The sequence below is a fragment of the Anabrus simplex genome, chromosome 7, assembly GCF_040414725.1.
Source record: "Anabrus simplex isolate iqAnaSimp1 chromosome 7, ASM4041472v1, whole genome shotgun sequence".
In the NCBI taxonomy this organism is placed as follows: domain Eukaryota; kingdom Metazoa; phylum Arthropoda; class Insecta; order Orthoptera; family Tettigoniidae; genus Anabrus; species Anabrus simplex.
The window spans coordinates 34,365,729-34,383,844 of record NC_090271.1 but is presented as its reverse complement, the minus strand read 5'-3'; the positions used below and the strand labels follow the sequence as shown (position 1 = coordinate 34,383,844).

Genomic DNA, 18,116 nt, shown 5'->3' with positions numbered 1-18,116 from the left:
CAGCTTCCATAATTCACCCGGATCCTGCCATTTTAGAAAGAAGTGTTTGTTTACAATCGAGCTTCACGATCTTCTCACGACGTAGCGCCAGCATCGTCGTGATGTCAGCTTCGCTGATTGGTTCGTTTCGTAAAATTAATTTTACGGAATAGAACATGTCCTGTTTTATGAAAAGTTTTATGAAAGGTTTTATAAAACTTGAATTTGACCGTGAGCAATAGAAATTTTATAAAATTAAATTAATGTTCAATAAATTTGATAGAAAATTTTACCGTGAGCAACAGGCATAATAGTCGTTGTGCTGCCATTTATAATATCGTCCATCACAATGTAAAAAATCCCCGGAATAAGGACGGAACCAAGGGCGTACCCATGGGGGGGGGGTAGAACTCTCCCCACCTGGATTTTTTCAAAAAGAAAATAAACATAAAGTAAACACACATTCAGAGACATAATATAGTACAACCAACAGATTTGTTGGACCTATTTTCTGAGAAGCTTCGAAAATTCTATTTTGATTGTGAACTGAACATACAATTCGCTGTAATACTGTTGATCTTGGTCATATTGTTCTCGTTCTGTATTTTAATGTAAGACTATTTTGTAGTATAATGCAGTCTGTATATTAATATAATTCGCTTGTATCAATGCCCTTGTAGTGACAAAATATGCATGCGCGCACCTTCATTATGTTCTTTTTTTTTTTTTGCTATTGGCTTTACGTCGCACCGACACAGGTAGGTTTTATGGCGACGATGGGATAGGAAAGGGCTAGGACTGGGAAGGAAGCGGCCGTGGCCTCAGTTAAGGTGTGAAAATGGGAAACCACGGAAAACCATCTTCAGGGCTGCCGACAGTGGGATACGAACCTACTATCTCCCGAATACTGGATACTGCCCGCAGTTAAGTCATTATGTTCTATCAGCATTGTGTGACTCGTATACAACCCCCCCCCCTTCGGCTACGCTACTGGATGGAATCAACAAATCAGCAATTCTATTGGAGGGGGGGATTTCATGGTACACACTACTTGAACCAATTAAACATGCAAGTGTGCAAATAAATTCATCAATTAAAAACAATGTTTTATTGTTATAACTTCAGATTTTAAAAATAATATACGAACAAGGAAGATAATAATAATAATAATGTTATTTGTTTTACGTCCCACTAACTACTCCTTTACGGTTTTCGGAGACGCCGAGGTGACGGAATTTAGTCCCGCTGGAGTTCTTTTAAGTGCCAGTATATCTACCGATACGAGGCTGACGTATTTGAGCACCTTCAAATACCACCGGACTGAGCCAGGATAGAACCTGCCAAGTTGGGGTCAGAAGGCCAGCGCCTTAACCGTCTGAGTCACTCAGCCCGGAGAACAATGAAGTGATACAATATGCCCTACATGTGTATATAACAGAAGAGAAATCCTGCGCATGCACTTGGAACACAATAGCAAATAATATCAGTGTGTTAATAAAACATAACATAGATCTCAAAGAACCAACATGGACAATGAAGACCAAGTATGGTGACATAAAGAGAGTCCACAAATTCAAATATCCAGGGGAGATTCGGACTCCTAACAACAACGATAAGCCAGCTATCGAAGAAACTGCAAAGAATATGGAGATTGCATTCTGACTATGCCAGGAATCCCTCTCCTATCAATCCAAAACCGGGCGAGTTGGCCGTGCGGTTAGGGGCGCGCAGCTGTGAGCTCGCATCCGGGAGACAGTGGATTAGAATCCCACTGTCGGCAGCCCTGAAGATGGTTTTCCGTGGTTTCCCATTTCCCCACACAAGGCAAATGCTGGGGATGTACCTTAATTAAGGCCACGGCCGCTTGCTTCCTATTCCTAGGCCTTCCCCGTCCCATCCTCGCGATAAGGCCTATCTGTGTCCGTGCGACGTAAAGCAAATAGCTATCAATCCAAACTCAGACACTATAATACCGTGGTGAAACCTGAATGCCTCTATGTAGCAGGGACAATTGACAGAAAGGGAATTACCGAAATAGAACATAAAGAGCATAGTAAATTTCTGACGAAAATTCTGGGAACCAAGAAAGCAACGGGAAATGACTTTACCTTCCATTTGAGATCAAATCAAGAGCTGTATGAAAAATGCGAAAACATTTCAACCTCGATAACTCGATGACTTTCTATGGACACCTGAGAAGAATGGGACCGGAACGCCCAGTAAATAAGATCCTCATATTCCAGGAAAGAAGAAATATCCAAGTACCATGGCTGAAAGAATTCATCAGGTTCACAAAAAATGCCGCATTGAGAAGGGAGATACTACAAACACAATGGTGTTCAGAAGAAAAACTGCGGAGATGACGAATCTGTTCGTAGAGAAACACAGGAGAACAAGAAGGGTGTTCTCGGATGAGGAACGAGCAAAAGCGAGCCAGAGAACCGGCGTAAAAAGAAAGAACATCAACAGACAAGGAAGTTGTGTAATCGTAACCCATACGAGGTTTAAACGATCCTAAATAATAAAATCAGCAATAATAACAATAAAAATATCAAGAAAATATTTCAAAATATCGATGTGATTTCGTCTATGGCCTTTATTTAAGTGATCTATTACACCTGCCCATCACCTTGACTAACGTTCCATCCTCACACCAGGAAGGACGAACTTCTTGTAAACCAGCTTGAAGTTCAAATGTGAGACAAAAGCTGACACCACTACATAGAGGCGTGATTTCCACTGAAATCTCAATTTTCAAAAATTTTTGGTTACATCCTTATTCCACTGATTCTTAAATTATAAACAATAAAAGTGACCATACACTTAAGAGCTTCAGGACTAATTCAATAATGTGTAGACCAAAGATTTCAGCATTGGTGTGGAGTAAGAAATTAATACTTTTACATGTACATAAAGGATTCAACTATTTTGATTATGTGATCGACTTTTTCAACTAAAACACTATTTTTAATGATAATGAAATTATTATATTATATTATATTCAACGTAAAAAAAGCTGTAGAAATGTCCGACACTACAAAAATGATGGTATCGGCAAAATAAAAAGGAAGGGCCACGAATAAGGTGAGTAGGGCCTCGCAGACCAAGTTATCGCCAGTGTTTAAAGAGAACAAGAGATGGCTAAGCGAGGTCATACTGAAAAGATGAAAGAGAGGAGACTCGCACAAGTGAGACCCTGCTAGGGACCAGTAGTCGCTAATTGACGCTCTCAAGGTTACTAGTCTGATATTACGACTGGCAGATGATACCATGGATGTGTTCCATCAGCCTCATCCACTGAGTTCAAAGAATAAAGGTATCAGATAAAGAGATGGCAGGGCATTAAGTACTCGCTTGACCTCGAGAAACGTACACCGCTGAACACGAGATCATGACCAAAGAAGATCGAAAACGTGTCAGCAATCCCAGAGTCATCTCAAAAGTGGTGATCTTAATGACGGTAGAAGATTCTTGTGACTAGCTGATTAACGAAGAAAGTAAGGTGTCAATGAAGTTCAATTGCCGCAATGATTTGAAAGTTGTTGACAGTATCTCGAATCATGCATATTGTACTTACATGTGCTCCACGATTCCGAAATACCAACAAGATTCAAGCCTAAGGTGTATCGCACAGTCGTGAAACCAGCAGCACTGCAGTATATGTGAGTAAGTACGGTCTGGTTACGAAGATCTTGCATGCAGTGGATACAAATATACTGAGAAGGTCCTTGGGAATCATCCCAGAGGATAAAATACGAAGCGAATAGATCAGAGAGTGGCTCAGAACAAAGATAATGTGATAGAGAAGAGACTTTGCTGCTATGGATGTGTTAGAAGAGCACAACCAACCTCTGTGGTTTTCCAATCTGGAACTACATATCCAACAATCTCGTGGAAAATCAATGCAGCGTCATGACGGCAGCAGATCTGACGTCTGCCGACGTGAATGACAGATGGTAGTGGAAACATGAGACCCTGCGACTACGGCGGAAAACCTGCCAAGATGAACAAGAACAAGAACGAGAATCTCAAAATATATGCATGATTCAATTTGTGAAAGTAGTTTTGAAAGGGAGTTTGGACAGTCGGAACGACAGAGGATGACCAAGACATGAATACTGAGTAGATCTAGATTGCAACAGATGAAAACTGTTGCTTCAAACCAGTCAGTGGACTGATGATACGAACATCATTTGATGTGATGAGAAAGAGCACTCGTTTGTGAAGTAAGGTAGATGGATATTCTACAAGTAGAATCACTCACTGAGGAGAGTAAGGCTTGTCAGAGATTACAAAATACAAGCCTCTACTTGTGAAAGTATCTAGTTATTACCTTACTTCAGATATAAAGGCCACGACTTCGGAGAACGGCTCATCAAGCCTATTTGTAAGGAGATGCACGAGTAGCAGTGATATTGACCTCATTCTGTCTCAAATTACGTATAGTGGGGAGAATAACAGTCTTTCATGTCGGAGAACTGGTATGTCATGCAGAAAATATGTTAAACTTATTAACGTAAAGGGGTTTATATCAATAAATTTGGATCAATACAACCGGAAAATATATGTTTATATGTATCGTGATAATTTCACATGTAAGGGAAAATACGGTATGAAATTGTTTATTCCAAAAAGACCAATACATAGGGGTATCAGAAGCAAATACAACATGGCATACCTTTAGATATGAAGAAGGGAAGAAGAAAAATGTAGTTTAGAGGCAACTAAGAGTAAGAATAGTGAAAATTTTAGGGTAAGAAATTGAATTTAAAAATGTCCTTCGACAAATTTGTTTTACTGTCCAGGACTTCTGAAGGATTTGAAGGAGAAGAAAGTTCATGCCTGTGGAAATGTGAACAAGGAATCTGCCAACGTAGAAGAATTATGACGACATGAAACGCGGTAACTGTTACTGTATTACAAGCGACACAGGCCTGATGATTATGAGGTGGAAAGATAAGAAAAGTGTGCACCTACTCTCCAGTTTTCATAATGCTACTGTTACTACGGAAGTGACAAGGAAGGAGAAGGGTAGTAGTTTAACGAAGGTTCCCTCCCACATGGTTCTCTCTGACTATGACAGCCAGATGAACTGTGAGGACAGGCTCGATCAGCTCAAAGCCACTTACGAGATCAACAGAAAGTTTAAAAAGTAAGATTTTTACTTATTTGTTTGTTTTCCACCGCAGCGACTCAGATGGGCCTTATGGTGACTATGGGAAACGGAAGGGCTACGAGTGGGAAGTAAGAGGCTGTGTATGAAAATAGGATACCATAGAAAACCAACTTCAGGACTGATGACAGTGAGGTCCGAACCCACTACCTCCCGGATTCAAGCTCACCGCTATGTGACGCGAACCGCTTATCCAACTCGCTTGGTGCAAAATATTTCCTGGTATATCACTGGTGCGAGTGTTGTATCCTAAAATGAGCCTTAAGGTCTTCAGAAGATTATTTTTGTCGCAACTGGGTGTACGTCGCCCCGACTCAGCTGGGTCTTACGGCGACGATAGGACAGGAAAGGGATAGGATTGGGGAGGAAGTGACCGTGGCCTTATTGAAGGTATAGCCTGGTGTGTCTTCACAAGAGATATGTCTAGAGATTTTGTCAGTTCTATCAAGGAAGTTCTAGTAATGGTGCTGAGATTAAGGAAGAAAAGCCCCATGCCACGTACACGGCACGTCTCGAGTGTTCCGCCCACCAGCCACAAAGGTCCACAAAAAAGATGTGCAGCTTGTAGCAGACAGCAGAATCAAGTTCGTACAGAATGGATCTGCTTTCTGTATCTAGTTCTCTTGTGCCTTCAGAAGAGGAAAACATGCTTCCAAGACTTCTACACAACTCGAAGCGTCGTGATATAGAAAACGTATCTCCCCTGTCTACATAATTTGGACAGGGATTATTTTTAAGTGTAATAATAAGAATAACAAATTAATTTCTATTTTATTATGAACACAAATATCACAGTTGTAATGTTCATTTCTATATTATCAAAGTACTGCCCACCATGGTATTTTTACTTCTTAACGTCCTGGCCATGGAGGGGTTGATTGTAGTTCCTGCGGACTATCGTACCTTTGCCACGACGGAAGTGATTATTACAGGTTCCTTAATTCACAGTCGGAAGTTCTCCAGTTCGTAACAGATCCGAAAGGATCATTGGGCACTAAGAAGTTAGAAAGTAAACGTATTTTAGCAAGTCGCAAGTATCATCTAGCCCGTTCTACACATACGTAGGTGAGTTGCATACATATTAGGCGTTCTGATAGTCCATCTCCCTAACATGTATGCAAACCTCACTGCACAACAGCTGCGCGGGCAGATGACACTTGCTTACGGAACACGGTGTGTATTGCGGGTGACAGCTGAAGTTGCATTTGGCCCCTCAGTTAACTTTCTTCAATATTTATGGGTGATATTTGGAATAGCTCACAATTTCGTGAGTGAGAAACACTTGCAGCTGAAAATACTTTACCAGGAACAAAACATTTCCCCTATTAAAAAAAATCACAGGAATAGAACCAGCGTTTGGGTGGTTACGCCTTGTGCATCTGCAGAGTTACGTCCAGACGTGTTATTTGGTCTCATCGATTATACTGGCATGCTCCTTCAAGATTCTTCTTAGCAGTACCAGACTTTTTTTGAGGGCGAGTACCTGAGAGTCCCAGGACGAAAACTATGCCCCTTTACTCATCTGTTTCCGAGAAATGCTAATGACTCGGAAAACTCTCTGGTTCAACACTGGCGGGGAAAACGATCTGGCTGAGGGGTGGTATTCACCTCCCGTCAGAGAAGAAACAGCTTCTTTGCTGGAGAAATAGACTCTAATTTGGAGTCGAAGAACTACTTTCAACATGGGGGGGGGGGTGGACTTTCCTTCTTAACAAACGTCCCCTTACAAGGGTTTAATTGTGAAGTTATTTAGTGAGAGAAATGTACAGAAATTCGGAAAAAGCTGAAACATGTTTCTATTTCTTGTTAAAACAGGTAGTAAGTGAGCCAACGGCCACGATGTTTGAAACGTATGTTCCACTTCTTGGTTCTTACGACCTGTTTCAGAAGTAGGATGTCAGGGTCGGTTGAATGGTTTAGGAGGATTCTAGCTTTTGTCATCTTGACTATTTTATTAATCTGAGATCTCAGAGTCGGAATACGAAGTTCTGTTCGTATCTTCTAGTTAGATTTCAGTATTGGTGCTTTAGTCATCATTCTGAGTGTCATTTTGAAAAACGTGTAGTTTGCAAAGCGGAGTTTTAGAAATATAGCCCCAGGCCTCACAGCCATACAGCAGGATGGGCCTGATACATGCCAGGTAAATATGTCTCGTAATACTAGTTGAGATATATTTATTTTCCAGCAGAGGTCTCAAAGTTTTCAGCCGTGCGGTGGTACGCTGTAAGGCTTGTTCTATGTCGTATCTCCAGGACATACCACTATCCATAGTTAGGCCGAGGTATTTAATTTTCTTTGTCCAAGACAAGGGGACGCTTGATGAAAATAACTGTCTGAGTTTTTCTAGGATTTATTTTCACCTTGTTTCGGACGCACCACTCCCAGAAGGAGTGCAGCGCGTGGACTGTATGGACCCGCCGTGTTTCCAAATAGGGATTGCTAACCTGCTAAAGTAGAAGTGAATTCTCCGTTCCCAAAAATATCTTCACCCCATGCAGACATAATTCCAAAACGAAGGCTTTCACGGCCGCAAATCTAAAAATCACAGGAATAGAACCAGACTGTTGGAATTTCGCTTATCATGTCAGGATAATAAAGTGAACTGCCTGTAGAAGAGTCCCCGTGCTCAATCATAAGAGCCTCTCAGAGAGATATTATCAATTTTAGGGTGTGTTTTGATTACCTACAGTATCACAGGTATTTCAATGCCACATTCCCCATAGATGATCGTACTTCAAAAGCAACGATCAGTCTTATAATTAAGTATCAACTCTGAAAAGATTCTCCTTCGTAATGTCGGAGGTGTTCAAAATTCTTAAAATACAGTACAGTAGTTTAAATTTTCAAATGATCAGGAAATATTGAACTGGCTGTTACTCCGGTGTACTAATTCCTATCTTCCTCCAAAACAATGCAACTCCTTCGCTTGTAATATGTATCTCATTTCGCACACAGATGCCAAGTTCTGGGTCGGCCGCGGCAACAAGCCCAGTCCTCAAGGTGTACGAGTTCCCGACGAGAACGGAAAAGAGGAACCTCTGCGGAAATACGACCACAAGACCATCGTGCTGACATTGCCCAAGGACATGACCGTCTACGACATCGGCCACTTCGGAGTGTGGTGCGAGGCTTTCACTGTGGACTTCGGACACATCCGAATTCCACGCAACCTGAACGTGCCTCCTTCCCTCAAGATGCTTGGCGTCTCGCCACAGGTAAGGAACAAATGAACGCTCTATCCGGGTGTTCTTGCGTTAGGTGGATCAGTACTCAGGGTAGCGATCACAATTTTTCAGTAGCTCTAATGTAGATAACTATGTTTTACGTATTACATTCTGTTCCTAATCACTGCGCCACAGTCAAGGCAACAAGCAACACAAAACAGAGCTCATTTTCATTTGAACTGTATCATGTCACACATCTTGGTATTTTTCAGTGCCCGGCTATATCTCGGTTTGCTGATCTCATATAAAACCTAATAAAATATCATTGAGTGTTCATGACGAGAAACTTCCCTTTTATCCAATTATCGGGAAGAATTCTTCCAAACTTGGAGGCTTCACTAGCTCGGTGTCTCAGCTATTGGCTTCCCACCTGGAAGGCTGAAGTTTGAATGCCGGTCTATCTTGGGTTGATATTTTCATTTCTAAAATCGTGTGGCGTTCTGGAAGGGCATTCGGCTTTAAACAAAAACCGAAATGAGCCTAGGTTGCTCCAGATTTACACAAAACTTGTTAAGATGAGCAGCGACAAGCGTGCCTGGAACTCACTGGAAACCACTTGGTAAGCGACGTGGAATTCAGTGCGATATTATCGATTTCAGTTGGTCTGATGGAAGAAAAATTTAGAAATGGCTGAGACAGTAAAGAGGAGTAATTTACTAACGATATTTGAATAAGGGGAGATAACAAGGAAGAGGTAGGAGATTATAAAGAGTTCTCAACAGGTGTTCTAAGACGAGAATCAGCGTGTGGAGTGCCATTGCTCGTTAGGAAAACGACAACACAAAATCTAATTTCTGTAAGCACGTAAATGGACAAATCTAGCATTGCTGGCTGGAGTAGGACGCTTTTTACGTCGCACTGGAAGAGATAATGGATCATCTCAGGGTATGAAGGAGGGAATGAGGATGGGGTAAACAAATTTTCTGAGTCCAGAGTAATACACTAGTCAAGGTCAACAGCAGGTGCTTTCAATACAGTGAGGCTGCTGGGAATGCCAAAGAATATTAGAAGAAAATTACTTCAAAATAAAACACATTGTTCTAATGGATACAAACAAAGAAAAATCGAGCATATGAAAATCTTCATGTGAAACTGCAGGTAGAATTTGCAAAGGCGAAGTGTGTTCATCTAGAAAACTATGTGAAAGTAGCGTAGAGATGGTGTCTCAAAATTGAGGGGTATGACATCATAATAGGCAAATGTGTGGAACATATAAGAGCGAAAAGGAACGGGATGCGCTCACTGGGAATCTGTGTTAGTATTCTCCAGCAGTGAACTTTTAATAAATATTACTAGGCCTAGCCCACAGAACACGAAGTCTACAGATGAAAAATTTTCGGGTACAAAACTTTAGATTAAGAAAATTTGACAGAATTACAGTACTTTGTTACGGTTAGTGAATACTTCCGAACAATAGATAGTAAGTAGGTCCAGGACATGGAACAAAACGTTATAAGAAATGTCCCTTTGGGAAAATCGAATGATCGTAAACATGTCTTTCAATAAAATATGTGACGGGATGTTACCTAGCAACCGTGCAGGCTGTGATGTGAAGTATTGAAAGAAACAGAACCAATAATAATAATAATAATAATAATAATAATAATAATAATAATAATTGAAGAATCCCAAAGAAATGCATGGAAGCACAGTGGAAATAAGCTGGAACGACTTAATCATGAGCTAGAAGAATTTATTGGAATAAAATTAATAATCTTCGAAAGGGGGTAAACTCATTGCAGATCCTTAGGAATTACTGGATAAATGATGCGCTGAAAATGTACTCAATGTAAAAAAAAAAAACTTTCTATTATTTGAACAGTAGAAGTAGTATAGTAGCTGAATGGCCCTTCAGCAAGTGAAAAAGATGGTAAATAAATTACAGTGTCTGAACACAGTATGAAAATACAAAATATGTCCAGAACTGGTGAATACAGCGGCAAGGCAGGTGTAAATTACTTCACATAGTAATAACGGCGTATGGATTCCAGAGAAGCCCTCTGCAGGTATTTCCAAATGACGCCTGTAGGTGAACTTCTCGTCATTGAGGATGATGTATGCTAATGTTGAAGACAGCACAAACAGACAGTCCCGGCACCAAAGGAATTGCAAAATAAAGATTAAAACCAACCCTGTCGGGAAATGAACCAGCGACCCGTTGTCCCAAGGGCCAGCACCTAACCACTTAGCCATCGAGCAATCAGGATTACATTTGTGCTAGGTAGGCTATCTTTTGAACACACGGAAGCAGTTAATGGTATACAGTAGCTCCTTGGTGTGATGGGCAGTGTACTGGCCTTCGGTTCAGAGGGCCTCGGATTCGATTCCCAGCCAGACTGGGAATTTTACCTGCGCATCCAATTCTACAGTTTCTGGGACTGTGTGTCTGTGTTCATTTTAAGGGGTTATAGGCTCAAGCATAGGCTATTATAGGCAATCAAAGATAGGTGTGTTTACAATCGGGTTAAAGTCAGAATTTACGGTCGAAGAGCTCGTGGTTGAAGGTAGTTACAAACAGTCAAAACTGTTATATTTCACCCTAACAGTTTATATCAATCATTTCATGGAAGTCATAAAATAGTAGAGGAGGATCCAATAGATTGAAAATGCAGTAAACAGTTTGAATTATGCCGATGAGAGGCTGAAATCTGAAAAGAAATGCAACGAGTGTGATAAAAAGAAATATCATTTCCAAGACAAGTATATAATGTCGTACGCTATTGAATGCCAGGTTCAGAATATAAAACTGGAAGAGATGCTGTCCTTTTCATTACTTACTCTGTACGAGTATATTCTCCAAGGAGTGAGTGAAATGGAATCTGGAAGTAGAAATGCTAATGCGCTGAACTCGCAGTTGCGATCAGCAGTAAGAAGGAAGTGAGTTTGCAGAAGAAAGTATTCTATCATCGCTATGTATTTAGCACTTTCTTGTACGGCAGTGGAGGATTGGTATGTTTGTAATATCTTCATAAATTGGAGGCAATATACACTAAAATACGAGAATGACTGCTGAGACAAGCGGGTGGAAACAGTAGCAAGAGGGTACGCGTAATGACAACATAATGGCTATCTTAGGAAATGCGCTGGCTATGGTGGTGGGATCCTGTGAGGTGAATGGAAAAACCTACCATAATGATGGACTCAGCTATCGAAGTTAAAGTAAGTAGAAAGAGACGTAGGACGCAATGCTTAGACTTAATTTTCGATTATATGAAGTTAAGGGAGGCTGGGACTGAGTTTTTGGTGAAAAAAATAAAAATTATAGATTTTTCAATTTGTGCATATTATTGTACGCCGGACTCCTTCGGATCATTTGGCGGTGGTTTTCTTCGGGTTCCGCCATTTTTAAAGTACTATCGTAACATTTAAATGTCCGGTTGAATCCCCATCCACTAGCTTTTACTTAAAAAAAATGTGTTTTTTTCATATATACATTTTCAGATATTTAAAATGTTCCAGCTGAACCAATTTGGCTTCAAATTCCATGGGAATTTCATGGGTTGTTAACACCTGTATTTTCTTGATATTAACAGAAGGAGTTTTTTATACTGTTGATACTTTAAAAGATAGTAGCCTTCAAAGGGGTATTTTTAGCATAATTTTAGAAAAACACAAACACATAAAACACATTTTCCCTCACATTCATGGACTACATATGCAGACTTTCTCTCTGTTAAAATTCTTCTGATACCTTGAAGTGCCTGTACACCAGTTTTCGATGTGATATTTGAAGTAACTGTTCAGCTGGAGCATTTTTTATGCTTATCGATTTTTAAAAATTTTAAATTGTAAGTGTTAATTTCTCAGAAAGTTATGTTGCTATTTTTCTGAAAATTGGTATATGGTCTTATTTCAACATTAGGAGACCATAAACCAAATTTCATTCAATTCTATTAATAATTACTATTTTTTTATAAATTCAGTCCTAACTTCCCTTAAGAAATGTAGGCCTACACCTAGAAGGGGCTTCAGAGCTAGATCCAGAACGTACATAGTTCATTGATGGACACTAGGAGACTGAATACTTAAAGCTACGGTAAAGTTAAATAAATCAAAAATTAAGCGAAAACATAAATTTGATTTAGATTAGAATTGTTCTAAACAGAAAGTAAAATTTTATCATTTCCATTTGTTCCTCTGAGAAGTTTCAATGAGAGACTTGGGGCCGATGATCTAGATGTTAAGCCCCTTTAAACAACAAGCATCACCATGAATGAGAGATTTAAAATCTCGTTTGTTTTGTAAAGTTGTGATATTGTATAACTGTTTATCCTTATGATGAATCAGAAGGAGTAGTTTTAAAGAATCACGCTCGTACATGCATGTAGGCAAGAGAAGGAAGTTCTATTCCCATGACGATGAGCTCACATAATTAATTATTCTCCCATCTGTAAGAGCCGTAACAAACTAGCGGGCACCTCTTGGGGAGCTAACGCTGAGCTGATGAGACGTACTGCTCCTACAGTGCCCACGACACCAGGATTGATGCTCACCTAATCGAGGCAATGCACATCATTACTGGATGTGGTCTCTCCACTGTCTAGCGTAAGAAGGTTTGAAACACTGCTGAAGTTGCAGAGGGAAGTCATAATTCTAGTTGCCAGTACATCCAGTACGTCAAAATGACCATCATGGCGCTGGAGAAATCACACTTTTCCATTTCTACCACTTGGTTATTCTCACCTCATCAATATCGTGTCGCGTTACAGCATGTAAAGCCAGCTAGATTCCAAAACCGACCTATACGCTATTGAAGGATTTTGAACCGTGTAAGAACTAATCAAGGAAGATGTGCTTATGTTCTTCATAAATGGGGAAGGCTGAATTCACCAAGCTTTAACTGTAGAACTACACTCGACCATCCAACGTGTGGATGCGGACTGTCCTCAGCAAGCTCTCCACGTCTCCTTGACAAACATTTATTATGCAACTGACGAAGCTGTGCAGTGGATTGTTGGACTTGATCTAGGGATCTGAACTTCAGTGTATACATAGTTACTTTAGATCTGCCTTGTTATCATACTGTTCCTTTAGGTCTCATGTGCTAAATACATCTCCTTCGCACGGACGTTCTAATTAAAATGCTGAGATTCAAACACGATGTGAGATCTACAAGCAACGAATTAGAATGTATTGTATATTCACAATTTTTGTTGTTGCTACATCACAACTCTCTTTCTTATCGTTCCCTCAATACTGAGGATCGTGATCTCCGAGGAAGCTATTGGTCAATGGTCTCCATCTCTTGCGCTCCTCGGCCAGACGTGTTCAGCGCAGTTATACTCTTGATTACGTTCGGCTATCGAGTGGGAACTCGTCTCTTCTATGATCTCTCTTTCAGGGAACATTTTCAAGAATAATCATTTTGTCTATGGTGTCATTCTCACATCACATAGTGCATCCAAGGAATTGTAGAACTCCTTGTTTACATATTGATGAAAATCTGATTCTGAGATTGAGTTGGTTTATAATGGAATCATTGGTGCCAGCACCACATTTCAAAAATTGAAGAGTCCATGTCTCGGCTCCATAGAGGAAAACTGAACATACCACACAGGATACTACTCTCATTTTCAGTGGTAACGAAATAGAGCGATTGTTACATAACTGGGACAAATTCGCCATTAAATTTTTGGCCATAGCTGTTTTTCTCTTATCTCAGGAGGGATGGAAATGACTGAACCAAGATGTCAAATTTCTGAGACGTTCTTGAAGTCCTTGAAGATGTCAGTGCTGGCCAGTTTATAGGCTCTATTAACAATGTATTTATTTACTCACGAAGCACAAGATACAGCTACACTGATCATATTTCACTTGTAATGTCAACAGACCAATTAACAGCTGTAAACTTTCATCATAACATATAACAAACATAACAAAAGATAACAAGATCAGATCCACAGCCTACTAATAACAACTGTCCAAGTCGAAAACCATGAGAATGCCCATATACATAGTCAAGTCGTCGAGGGTCAAGATGACGTTACAGCCAGTTCACATCGACTTATCCTTAAGAGACTATTTACACCCCTTGGTCTTGTTCATGTTTATTCGTAGTCACATTTGAGCACTGACATTTTTGACGCAAGAAATGAGCTCTGTCATTTTCTCATCACCGGCAATGAGTGCAGTATAGCCTGCATATAGGAAGTTGCATAGTTATTTTCTTACCACTAACAGGAAATCCGCCATCACATTCCACAAGTACATCTCTCATTATGTACTCGGTATAGATTTTGAAGAGCACGGGTGACAGCATACAAACCTGCCGGACACCTACATCTACACCAAGCTAGATGTACAGGAACACCCATATCCAACAAAACTTGCCACACTTCATCCCACTCAAAACAGTCAAAGGCCCTCCGGTATTCTAAAAAGCATATGATGAGAGGAAGATGAAATTCCCGGTTTTTCAATGAACTGATGCATGTTTAATATCTGTTCTCTTGTGCATTTACGTCAGACAAATCCAGCTCGTTCAGTTGGGATCTCTGAAACAATGAAAGCTTGAAGCCTCTCTTTAATTATATATAGACCGGGCGAGTTGGGCGTGCGCGTAGAGGCGCGCGACTGTGAGCTTGCATCCGGGAGATAGTAGGTTCGAATCCCACTATCGGCAGCCCTGAAGATGGTTTTCCGTGGTTTCCCATTTTCACACCAGGCAAATGCTGGGGCTGTACCTTAATTAAGGCCACGGCCGCTTCCCTCCAACTCCTAGGCCTTTCCCATCCCATCGTCGCCATAAGACCTATCTGTGTCGGTGCGACGTAAAGCCCCTAGCAAATATATATATATATAGTAGGATCTTATTTGCATGTGAAATGAGGAGTAATGTTCTGCAATTGTCACATTTGGCTGTGGAACCCTTCTTGTTCAGAGGGACAAAATTGGATGCAACCCAATCAGCTGCCCAAATGCCATGTATCCAAATCTTACCGCAAATACCTGTGATGATCTGCACACCTGTGTCACTTGTCTCTTTTAGGAGCTCAGCTGCTACACGATATGGGACGAATCTATCACCCAGTTTTAATTATTCAATTGCGCGTTTCGTCTCTACCTTATAATAGAAGCGTAGAACAATGGGGTTAACATCTTCATGACCTAAATGCGTTTCAAGCCTGTGTGTTTACCCGTGTAACTGTTGCGTTTTTTCGTGAGTATGTATGTATCAATCATTAATTATACGCATTTAGGGCTGTGATTCCCTGCCAGTTGTTTACCTAGACATTTTTAAATGTTTCCAAAGAACTTCAAAATGTATGGAACACTTTCCGTGATAAATTATTCCAATCCATTATACCTCGTCCTATAAATTGATATTTGCCTCAATTTGTCTTCTTGGATTCCATATTTATCTTCATATTATGATTCTTCCTACTTTTAAAAGCTCCACGCAAGGTTATTCGTCTACTAATGCCATTCCACACCACATGCTCAGTGTCAGGTGGGAAAACACCACTTAGTCAAACTTCACGAATCCTTACTCCCAAGTCTTTACAAGCAATATTTTCGTAACATTTTTGCACGTTAGGTATCATTTTGAAATTTGTTCTCTGAAAGACGGAGAGCCTCCCGTACAGTGGCGCCCATGAGACCGAATATGTATCTTCCAAATCCGTGCGGGAAGCGCCATTACTCGTCTCTACTCGTAATTACGTGAAACGGACCATAACTATACACTCTCAAGTTTTCTTGAGCGCTCGGCTGCCTCGTTCTCACTCGGTATGTTTCGGTCAACTTCGTATGTGGAGCTAGCAACATTGAAATATGGAATGATCTTTAGCCGCCCCGACATCTCGTGGCTATTCCACAAAGCTTTCAGTCTTGTTGTGCTAGTACGTTGTATTCTGGGATAATTACTCGGTTCTTTGAAATGATTAAGTAAACTGGATACTTGCCGCTATGGCTGAGGCGAAACTAAGCACATCTCAAGAGCTGCAAACTTCTGGGAAAAGGTGAATGAATGCTGTGACTCTGAAAAAGGGGAGCTGCCGATCGAGAACTCCACTCACGTCAGCAAGTTTATAAAATGAGCTGTTGCTTGCATGGGAAGAAACTATGAACACTACAAGGGAAATCTAGTCATTTTGTGTGTCATATTCCAATAAATGTATTTGCATCTGAGAGAAGTACCAACATTCCCAGGAATATACTAAGTGAAAATGATTGAGCTATCATATCGCGTGGTAATTTTGCATTGCTGATTAACATCAGTCTCTCACCATCTCAGATATCCAGCGAAAGGTGTATGCAACGTAAACCAGCGTGAATTATAATGTTATCGTATTGGTACAAACATGGCATCACGTAGTAGAAGTTTCCTCATAATTAATTCGTCCTGTTTATGGCTAATATCTTGATTTGTTACTATTTTTGGGAGGTACATGTTATAAGCCCATAATTAAGAATCCCTACGTTTTTTTCTCACATTCTGTCTCTCAGAAAAAAAGGGCATGCATGGCAGGTACAAATATCGACAACTTCGGACATCTTTAATTTGCGTCTATTTACTTTTTTTCTGTTTCTTTTCCTCTCTTCAATAATACGTAGAAATTAAACACGCATGAGTGAATTAAATAATAACAATAATAATCATAAGACCTCAGCTGCAAGCATTTTCATTTGACACCATTCGGTTGTTTGTTCGTCCGTTTCGATATTCCGTTTGATTCTAGGCCTACTAGATAGCAGAGCAAGCCGAATCTCTCTTGAGTGTCTAAGGCTGAGTTTTAATTAATTTTGTCGGTTAAACACTAAATGTGTCACCACACATCTTTCACATGCCGACTTCGTACGACATGGAGTGTCGAATGGATACTTTTCCGCCCTTCAAAAAGAACCGACTACCTCTGCCGGGTTTGACCTCGCTATCCTGGGATCTGGAGGACAACACTCTACAACTGATTCACTATATTATTCAGACTGAACTTGATTTTATACTTTTCCTGATCTGTTCCATGCCTTTTGATTGATAGAACTGCAGAAATGAACGTCGAAGCCGAAATCTTCTTCCTCCCCTTTTCTCACTTCTCCATAAATCCAGTTCCCAACAAATCACGGACGTACAAGTAAATAGCTCGTACATGAATGATCTTTATCCCGCGTCTTTAAGACAAATTAGTGTATCAAATCTTAAGTCATCTTTTATTTCGATAACGTAAAAAATGTCTGTATATTCTTGTCTATCGCACTGGTATGAAAAGAACATTTTATATATTTTCGAGCATCCAGCATACAGCCTTCCAGACGTAGAGCGCAAATGTGTACCGATTAACACAACACCTCATTCGTAAGTCTGTATCGCCAATAAAATGATCGATGAATGCAATGGGAAGGCTCTGAGATGCTGTGCAGTTGAAAGAGGTGAGTATGTACATCAAGTAGCTGTACACTTCTCAAAACGTTATTTCCAGCATACCGCTATTGAAAATGAAAAGTAAGAACGCCTGAAATAAATCATAATATACTGTCATAAGTACGAAGAAGTATTGACAATCTGTTCTGTTTGTTACAGTTTACATCATCCATCATTCATCGAAAGTGTCGTAATGTTTGCTTCCCGTGTGATTCGATCACCTCGAAATAAGGAAAACATATATTCCACGAACGACTCACCGTACCATCAGTTTTTTAAGATCTTCCGTCACATTACTAGAAGACCATAGGTAATGGAAAGACTGATCATCAAAGCAAAAGTTGACGGCCAAAGAACCAGAGGACGTATACCATCGGGA

The 18,116-nt window shown here is 40.3% G+C and overlaps 1 protein-coding gene across 1 annotated transcript in view; it reads left to right on the top strand.

Moving 5' to 3' along the window:
- LOC136877674 (protein Skeletor, isoforms D/E-like) overlaps positions 1–18,116 on the top strand; it is a 152,170-nt gene that overhangs the window by 28,122 nt on the left and 105,932 nt on the right. The window contains exon 6 of the mRNA XM_068228700.1: positions 8,108–8,367. Coding sequence (XP_068084801.1) covers positions 8,108–8,367 — 260 coding nt within the window. The remainder of the gene's footprint in view (positions 1–8,107; positions 8,368–18,116) is intronic.